This window comes from Hyperolius riggenbachi, chromosome 7 (genome assembly GCF_040937935.1).
Source record: "Hyperolius riggenbachi isolate aHypRig1 chromosome 7, aHypRig1.pri, whole genome shotgun sequence".
Classification (NCBI taxonomy): Eukaryota; Metazoa; Chordata; class Amphibia; order Anura; family Hyperoliidae; genus Hyperolius; species Hyperolius riggenbachi.
Window position 1 is genome coordinate 119,245,179 of NC_090652.1, and position 10,327 is coordinate 119,255,505.

Sequence of the window (10,327 nt, forward strand, 5' to 3'; positions counted from 1 at the left end):
ATATGTGGTAGGGTACTAATTATCGCTTGGGAGGTCTGCAGTGGGAGGTGAGAGCCTTTATCACGTCAGACAAAGTTCGTTTCTTATGTGGTGTTCTGTCCTTGCCTCTTTTATTATGTCGGGAAGACCACCCGCCCCCTCAAGGAGAGGGTGGGGGAACATTTCAACTCAGTCAAGTCAGGCAAGGGCAGTCCTAGACTGATTGAACATGTAAGGGAGGTCCATGGTGGGAGAGCAAGATGTTTAAGATTTGCAGGCCTCCTGCATGTGGCCCCGTCGGGGCGGGGGGGGTGACCGTGATCGTGAATTAACTAGACGTGAGTCAAGGGTCATCCTGCGCTCTGAAGCTATGGGACCTTTGGGCCTGAATGATAGATTGGAGTTGGCGTGCTTTCTTGAACCTTAGAACACTTGGTGCCCCTCCTTTTCTTGGTGGAACATTTTGGATCCCCCTTTCTGTGAAGGAACTTTCTGGGAAATTCTGTTCTTTAACTTTTCCTCCTCTTTTAGGTGCTTTCCTGGAGGTGATGGCCTGGCGACCTCCTGCTGAGTACAGGCAGGGGTTTATCATCCTAGTAAGATCTGGTTGTATGTCCGCATGGGCAGCGCATGGGCAACAATAGGTATAAAAACAATAATAGGTCCCCAATAGGTGGACATGTATGGACCCAATAGGGCCCAACAAAATAGTATGAGGGTAATGAATTTTTCGTCCTGGGTTTGGGGGTGCCGCAGGCTGCACCATGCGGACATCCGATTACAGGGGTGAACCCACCCACTTTTGAGTAAGTCAGGGGATGTGGGATATAATATATACCCCCACAATTAAAGGATAAATAAAAAAAACCCTTTCCCTGCGCACGACGGGTGGAACAGGTCCGCACCATGGCTCTCCCCCAGGGTATACATGGGAGACAATAGTTTTCTACCCCCTTCTTTCTTCTTTTTTCCCCCCACCTTCCCTTCCTTTTTCTACTTTGCCAAGGTCCAGTTTGACCCATGACTGAACACTCGGGTGCGGGGACAAAGGTTGTCCCGGCAGTTATGAGGTGTGTGAGTCTACTTCTTCTCCCAAGTAACAGTAACGAAAATAAGAAACATCTCTGTAGCATGATTACATGATAGCCCCTTCCCTCCTCCTTTTTGTTCATAAGGGTATGACGGAGATAGGGTTAAATATAACCTAGAAAGTAAATGGTCTCCAAAGTCTCGCCCAGCACTTCCAGGTTCTTACTGGGGTTTTTCTTTTAGGGTCGGGGGTCCCCTTAATGGGGTTTTTATTGGATGAAATAAAATAATAATTTTTTATAAGATAAAGATAAGACAGGCGAAATTGATAACTCATGCATAGAAATGGTGCATGTAGATGTATATTTGCACAAGAGCACGGCGATAAGCCCCTTTTTCTTTCCCATCCACATAATGGATTGCTTCATGGTTTAATAATGTTTATTTTGAGATGTGCACGATGTTTAATTTACCCAATAGCGGTTTCACACACGGTTGATGTCACGTTTTGGGCGTTTCCGCCCCTCCCAAATGCACTGCACAGCACCAATGAGATGTGCAACACTAACACAGTCTTTTTCCGTATGGCGGCGGAATCCCGCCCCTTCACCTCCGACCTCTCCCCGTCACAACTCCACACCAATGGGGTGGCGCCGGAGGCGGGGACAGTAGGTCCTATACAGGAAGCTCTCCGGCGCCATACCCATACGGACACGCATGTGAGCAAGCGCCCAAGCGGCGAGAAACGGCTGTAGTGCCGTCCGGATTTTCCCCTGGTCACCTCTCCCTTCCACACCGCCACAACTCCGACATACACAGGTTTGGCAACTTTCTGTGATGCATGTCAAGATTGATCATGTTTGTCTAAGGAATGGAATAAAATCTTCTGGGAACTGTTTATGCTACAGGTGCACAGTAATTTCTCACATGTACTGCATATGTTCAGGTGCTCTGCACAAAACCACTTGCTGCACAGTGCATAACATTGTCCACCAATCCGTTCCGGAGGTCTTTGGAATAGTACTGTAAGGTGTGGTGATAAGAAGTAACATAGGAGGCAAAGCACCCCCTATAATATAACCTTAAAAGCCCCCAGTTGAAGCACATGAGTGCCGGATCTAAAGTTTCTTTCTACAGTGTACCTTGTTTTTAAATAAGTCAGCTCCTTTTTGTTGTTTCTGGTTAGTGACTTGGAACAGCGTACCGCAGGCGAGATGCCTCAAAACCTGACCTGTATACCAGAGCCAGATCAGTGAACATAACATGCAAACATCAACTTCCAAATCAGAAGGAGGGCCAGTGCACACCAGAAAGCACTAGTGTAATCGCAAACGCTTAGCGCTTTTTTAAGTGTTTTTAAAGAGAACCCGAGGTGGGATTTAATTATGTTAGTGGGGCACAGAGGTTGGTTGTGCACACTAACACCAGCCTCTGTTGCCCCATGGTGTGCCCCCAGGACCCCCCTGCGTGCCGCTATCCCCTCCGCAGTGCTAGCGACACACAGCGTGTCGCCAGCACAATGTTTATTTATGCCGTGTCTGTTAGTGCCGCTCCCCAGCCTCCTCTGTATCGGCGCTATCCGCCCGCGTCCCTTCCCTCCCGCTGATTGGAGGGAAGGGACGCGGGCGGGTAGCGCCGATACAGAGGAGGTGGGGGAGCGGCGCTGACAGACAGTCACAGGTAAACATTGTGCTGGCGACACGCTGTGTGTCGCTAGCACTGCGGAGGGGATAGCGGCGCGCAGGGGGGTCCTTGAGGCAAACCATGGGGCAACAGAGGCTGGTGTTAGTGTGCACAACCAACCTCTGTGCCCCACTAACATAATTAAATCCCACCTCGGGTTCTCTTTAAAGCGATTGTAGGCATGTGCCTAGCGACTTTCTAAGCATGCCTAGCGTTTTTTGAAGCGTTTTGGTGTAGCTTTTTTTTTTTATATTTTGTTACAGGAGAGCTGTAACTGAACAGCTTCTATAACAAAAACACTTGGAAAATCGCTCTGATCTATGCTTTTCAGAGCAATTTTCTACTTTCCTATACTTAACATTGAGGCTGAATCGCATCAGAAATCAGCAAAAATGCTGCAGGACCTGAGTTTGCGTTTGGAGAAAAAAACGAATCGCTCTGGTGTGCAAGTGTGCAAGTGATTTTTCAAAGCGGAAGAGTTTTTAAAATGCTCAGAACTGCTATTTGTGTGCACCAGCCCAGACAGTTTTTGCGATGCAAAGTTCCTTACTACTTAGGAGGGCATGAGGGTGGCCTCAGACACAAGTTGGTTTTCAGCTGAGGTGGTAGGATGGGGCCACCTCTGCTGAGAATCAGGCGTCTGTGCAGTGGCGTACCCCTGATCCGTCAGCGGGAGATCAGACTGGCAGACTGCCTCAACCAAGCGCAAGCTGAGGTAATCGTTCACCCGCTCTCCCTGCCCCCTCAACGCCGCTGTGTAACGCGCTGTGCCGTTGTACCGCCTCCCTCTTCTGAAGCGCCAGAACCCTTCACCGACACATAGGATAGCAACACGTTCATACAGAACTCCGTCCTGAACTGTCGCCTGAGGGATCGGGTCCCAATTCCTGCAGACAACAGGCCTCATATGTATGTACCAGGAAGGTGGAGAGGGAGCAGGGATCAAATGTTACTGGAATGTTAAAGTGGAAATGAGATAAGAACTGATACATAATTCATGTAAAACCATATTTATTTCCTTTTAAACAATACCAGTCAGCTGTCTGTCCTGCTGACCTGTTTAGCTGCAATAGCATCACTTGAAATGAGCAAGCAGCTAATCCAGTCAGACTTTACCCAGAGCACCTGATCTGCATGCTTGTTCAGGGACTGTGGCTAAACGTATAAGAGGCAGAGGATCAGCAGGACAGCCAGGCAATCTGCATTGCTTAAAGACGAAATAAATATGGCAGCTTCCTTATCCCGCTCACGTCAGTTGTCCTTTAAATAGAAAAGAAGGCTGTTAGGCCACATTATGAATTGCCTAGCGCTATTGCAAGCGCTGAGCATTTTTGTGCGCGATTGTTTTAGCGATTCCCAACGTTTTCTGAGTGTTGGGCGATTTTGTGTAAGCGCTTGTCTAAGTGCTTTTGATTAGCGCTTGAGATTTTCACTTCCTGTTGTCAGTCAGGAAGTGAACTCTTTGACCTGGAAAATAATAAATACAATGTATTTATTCTTAAATGCGCTTGGGAAATCGCTACACAAAGCGCTTAGCGATTCTCCTATACCTTCCATTATAGCCAAAACGCTCAGAAAATGGTACAGGCAGCGCTTTGGTCACTGGAAAGCAATCAAAACGTGCAGATGTGAACACTCTCATACGGAATCATTGCATTGCACAAGTACTTTTAGGGAGGTTTTCAAAACCGCCGGCGCTTAAAAACCCTCCGAAAACGCTCTAGGTGTGAACAATCATTTACCAAACGTGGGCTTTAAATCATGATTTTTTTGTGCTACACCAGCCTGATTTCTTGATGTAAGATTTTGACGAAAACGATCTTTTATTTAGTGCTTTAACTGAAGTGATCTAGACTCAAGATACCAAAATGATAAAAAAAAAAAAAAAAAATGCATTATTATGACTCACCTGATACTGCTTTTTCATAGTTTTTCCCCAAATTAACCAGGTTCCTTAACCCAGGGTTGAACTGGTCCATAACATTCTGAAATACATTAAATAATACATTCGTCATATATTGTGAAAGTATGGGAAGTACAACAATAGTGTTAATGATTCTTTAAATGGCTTATATACTCTAACATTACATATTGAAATGTAAATGTCATAAAGGCAAACAGTACTCTATTAATAAATCAATACAGTTCTGATATACTTCAACATACTCACCTGCTTCAGTTAACACTTTACATAACTATTGAAATACTGATGAAGATTATTATTAAAAGTTGTAGAACAATTTGTTTTAAAGTGATACATTATATACAATCTCTATGTACTTAATTCACAATAGTAGGATCTAAATAACTGGCTCTGGGTTGTTTCTAAGTAATTTATAGTGTAAAGTTCACAAGTCTAAAGCTGAATACTCACCTGACAACGCATAAAGATGGATCCCAGCGATGTCCCTCGACAATGAGTGGTCCCTGATCCATCTTCCTGTGAGAGGGTACACGCAATGTCACACGACAGCACACGAGAGGCGCCAATGGGAAGTCAGTCGATCACGGTACTTTGTGCAGAGTTGTTGGGGAACTTAAGGATCTGATCCGCAAAGACAGTCATTATTGCTGTGCGTTGCCAAACATCACGGGTGTAACAGCGCGCCTGTACTGCGTAGTGCCGGTTGTAAAAAAAATAATAATAATCGTGTAGAGGGTATGGGCCTTAAAAGGCCAACTCTGGACACAAACCTAAAAGAAAGAGGGCTGTGACCTTCTGCCCGGTATAGAACATCATCTGGAGGGGACATGTGGCTACCCCACACTGGAGGGGGGACATGTGGCTACCCCACACCAGAGAAAACAAAATATTGTGAGCTTTTTTCTTAGCAGTATGTTTGAAGTGTCACAACATGTGTTAGGCTGCATTTCTGAAAGTATTCCTACAGAGAAAAAATTACCTTAATTTCCTACCCAAGTGGCAGAATCACTGAAAACTGGAAGCAAAGAACTGGACACAGCAATGTTAACCAGACAGCGATAAATCCCCCAGAACCCAGTTCTCAGGTCTAGGCTACAATGGGGCTGTTATAATGCTTAGGTGGGATATGTTAGGTAAGAAGTGGAAAAGCTCAGAAAATTCTGCAGGTAGGAATTCTTCAGTTGCACCTGATATGGATCTTTGATGTATTTTTTTTCATAGCTATGCATGCAGTTTGTCACTACTGGAAAAAGCAGCAAAATACTAGGAAAGCTGATAGTGTGAAGGAAACCAATCTGCCTTGCTTTCCTTAGCAAGATAAGGTGTGCGGTTATCTGCTGGAGTAGAAATGTTTATGTCCTACTCAACAAGGACAAGCACATTATTCTGCCTAGAAACACACTCCTATAATCCTCAGCTGCAGAAGTCCAAATTCCATGCCACTCTCCACCCTGACCTGTTACACAACAATAGTCAACACTGCAAATGGCTGTGAAAAGTATACTACTTGGGAAGTAAAACAGGCTAGTGCACCACTTCACATTTGTAATGCTATAGTGTATTTGTGTTCAGGGTAGGCCTTGTTGTTCATCATGGCCTGTGCCAAGTCATAATCGCACACCAAAATTCTCCTTTGCCAAAAATCTTAAAGCGGTATCGTCACCATAAAAATCAAATTTAAATAGCAATTGGTCTGACTGTATTAAGTGATAAAGATGCTAAGCCTGCATTCAAAACTTTCAAATCTTTTTCTGCTGTTATGATTTGGAGTTATCACATACTTAAGGAGCACTGGCCCTTTAGTAGTCGGTGCCAATGAATTGCATGCTGGGGGTTCTTTTTTATCTATAATCCATTCCTCCTCTTCCCTTTATTTCCCTGCCAGCTGCTTATCTGAAACCTAATCCCCTACTCACTTGTGTTTACAAGCAAGGCTGAGGTGATTCAGCGATTGGAGGAGACAAGAAAAAAAGTAAAGGGCAGAAATGACATCACGAGTTAGCCTTAACTGTGGGCAAAAGACATGGCCCCCACCAGGAACAGAATTCTCGTTATTTACTACATAACATTCACTGACTGTGGACAGTATAATACATGTGTTATGTAAGTAGATCAAGTATTTATCTACTTATATATGTGTTTTTTTTCCCTGGCATAGTATGGCTGATCCTACTGCTTTAAAGTGGAACTAGACTCAGAACTTCCTCTCGTTTCTAAAAGATTAGCCATAGCATGATAGCCTTTATGGAAACATAATCCTTATCACATTTTATGGAAACCCTAAAAAAAAAACTAAATAAACTTGAAGCTTTTATTAAAGTTTTACTTTTGCAGGGAGCACGGAAAAGGTTAAGCCTCAGTGTTTACTATATGGAGAGCTTCCCCAGCAGAGCTCTGGTGCAGTCTATTCACAGCTACTGTTTAAGGATACCTGAAGTGACGTGTGACATGATGAGATAGATAGGGTATGTACAGTGCCACACTAATAACTATGCTGTGTTCCTTTTTTTTCTTTCTCTGCCTGACAGAGTTAAATATCAGGTATGTAAGTGGCTGACCCAGTCCTGAAATTCCAACTATAAAACACTTTCCTAGCAGAAAATGGCTTCTGAGAGCAGGAAAGAGATAAAAATGTTTAATAGTTTATAGATTTTAGCTCTGGCATACTTCAATGAATGTGTCATTGAGCAAAAACAAAACAGTTAAAACTTAAAAAGTAGATTTAAACATAAAATAAAACTGTGGAATATCTTAAACAGTCATTTTAAGGAGAAGAAAGATAGATACAATCATTTATTTAATTCGTTTATTTTTGCTTCGGGTGTCCTTTAAGAACTAATTAGAAACTTAGATCTAATCTTTGACACACAGAACACAGAGGTTAATTCTTCATTCACTACATGTGGGATAAGGACTTTTCATCATTCTGGTTTAAAGAAAAAAAAAGAAAGACTTTTCATGGTGTGCTGTGTAAGAGTTTGTGTCCCTTAACATCGCTGGCCCTTCTCTTTAGTATAGTAGTTTGCCAGGATGTCCCCATCACCCAGCTGTAGACATAGACCCAAGCAAGCCTGCCAGCTTAAAAAGGTAAAATTGAGCCACTTGGCAAGGCATTTCTCAAAACAGTTTTAAGTAAACCTTAAAAGTAAAAAAAAACCAAAAAAAAACCCAAGAAGCTTTGTGCACCAGATAATTTACATGCATAATATTTCGGGTAAAGTCCCAATCAACGATGCTTCCTTCACCAAATGTCCTATGCATAGAGAAATAGCTGGGCTTGGCTCTACCCTCCCTCACCTGCCTTTACTCTCCAGTCTTCACTATTTCCCAAGGAGGAATTACAGCTATGGGAAAATATCAAGATCAGAGGGGCAAAATGCAAAGGCCCCAAACAAGACATTTTCCAGAAAAGTCTCCATTTGCAAACTCATACTACAGACCCCTTCAGTGCTCAAATTATGGAGAAAGGAAGGCACCAGTGAGTGATGAGAATTCACTCTGAGCATTACATAGTTATTTTGGTTGAAAAAAGACATACGTCCATCGAGTTCAAGCAGTATAAAGTACAACACCAGCCTGCTCCCTCACATATCCCTGTTGATCCAGAGGAAGGCGAAAAAACCCTTACAAGGCATGGTCCGATTAGCCCCTAAAGGGAAAAATTCCTTCCCGACTCCAGATGGCAATCAGATAAAATCCCTGGATCAACATCATTAGGCATTAGCTAGTAATTGTAGCCATGGATGTCTTTCAACACAAGGAAAGCATCTAAGCCCCCTTTAAATGCAGGTATAGAGTTTGCCATAACGACTTCCTGTAGCAATGCATTCCACATCTTAATCACTCTTTACTGTAAAGAACCATTTCCTAAATAAATGGCTAAAACGTTTTTCCTCGATGCGCAGATCATGTCCTCTAGTCCTTTGAGAAGGCCTAGGGACAAAAAGCTCATCCGCCAAGGTATTATATTGCCCTCTGATGTATTTATACATGTTAATTAGATCCCCTCTAAAGCGTCTTTTCTCTAGACTAAATAAACCCAGTTTATCTAACCTTTCTTGATAAGTGAGACCTTCCATCCCACGTATCAATTTTGTTGCTCGTCTCTGCACCTGCTCTAAAACTGCAATATCTTTTTTGTATATAGTATAGTATATATACACTATATACAATAGTATAGTATATATACTATTTTGATCCATACGGTTTTACTGCAGGCTTATTTTCTAGCGAGCCTGTAGTGTATACTATGCAGCCTTACTACATTAAGAGAACTGCCCACAGTAAGACCTCTTTTCCACAGACAGTTGAGCTGTGTGCTCAGCAAGCAGTTACCAGGCAACAGCAGTGAGAGTTTGAGAGGCATTTCACTGCCTATCAACTGTTTGTGGAAAAGAGGCCTAACAAGCAGGGCATTCTTTAGCCTTGGAAAGCTCTAAGTATGGCTGGAAATCTGTCTCCAGACCAATCTCTTGACATGTCCCCTACCAGAATTGTTGCTTGGCATCTACATCGGTGAACATTCCAGTGTATGAGTAGACGACTTAGTGGGGAACGGAGATACGCATGACGAGGGTGAAGGGCAGCATGGCTGTACATCACTGCCACAAGTTCAGGCAAATTCTGGGATCCAATGGGGTTCATATAGGTCTGAAGCTACATACATACTTTAAAATTCTGTCACCCAAACGGATTCATGATTGTTTTGGGTGATGATTTAGGGTCAATTATTGTACAAACACACTCTTCGAGCAGCCTGTGGTGTTCTATGAAAAGGGAACAGGGAAGACTAGTGGAAAATCCAATGGGAAGTTCCCATAAGAACAACAGAGGTTGGTCATTGTAATGCAGCATAATGAGCCAGAGGATACCTGATGATCATGGATAGATTGGGATATCCAAGCAAGATCTAAAGAGTGCACATACCTTAAAGCATATTCAAGCTTGACTTGACATAACTTTGAAGTTTAAAGTGAACCCGAGGTGAGAGTGATATAGAGGCTGACATATTTCCTTTTAAACAATACCAGTTGCCTGGCAGCCCTGCTGATCTATCTGCCTGCATTAGTGTCTGAATAATACCAGGTACAAGCTTGCAGCGAATCTTGTCCGTTCTAACAATAATGTCAGAAACAACTGATCTGCATATGCTAGTTCAGGGTCTATGGCGGAAAGTATTAGAGGCAGCGGATCAGTAGGACAGCCAGGCAACTGGTATTGCTTAAAAGGAATTTAAAATGGCAGCCTCCATATCACGCTCACCTCGGGTTCACTTTAATACTTTAGATCTGTGTGTAGATATCCTGCAGCTATGAATAAAGTTAGGTGCTTGCAAACTGCGGAAAGGAGCAGCTGCAAACCTTACTCTGCACCAACAAAACCGCCCACACATGTATTTTTCATCCTTATCACCTTTGGCATTTTTACAACTTGAAGATATACTCATATTCCACTCACACCTCTAGGGTTTATTGTGCACTTTTACACATGCGGCACAATTTACATACTTCCCTGTTGCTTATTGTTCGAGGCCTACCTTCGGATCGTTATCTCCTAAACAATGGGAACAGTATTTATTTTCAACAAGATCTATGCTGTCTTCCCTGTGGTTATAAAATCTGGATTACGGAAGAGAAATATAAAAAGTCATAACATTTCCACCGACATTGCTTCCGCACAGAAGTGTATAGCCGCAGCTAAATTCAGCTTCAT

General features: G+C 43.1%; 1 protein-coding gene across 2 annotated transcripts in view; it reads right to left on the reverse strand.

Annotated features, from left to right (window-relative positions):
* The window catches only part of BAIAP2L1 (BAR/IMD domain containing adaptor protein 2 like 1), a 149,787-nt gene that overhangs the window by 89,186 nt on the left and 50,274 nt on the right, over positions 1-10,327 (reverse strand). For both annotated transcript variants that reach the window (XM_068244575.1, XM_068244576.1), the window contains exon 2: positions 4,601-4,676. In XM_068244575.1, the coding sequence (XP_068100676.1) occupies positions 4,601-4,676 (76 nt within the window). The remainder of the gene's footprint in view (positions 1-4,600; positions 4,677-10,327) is intronic.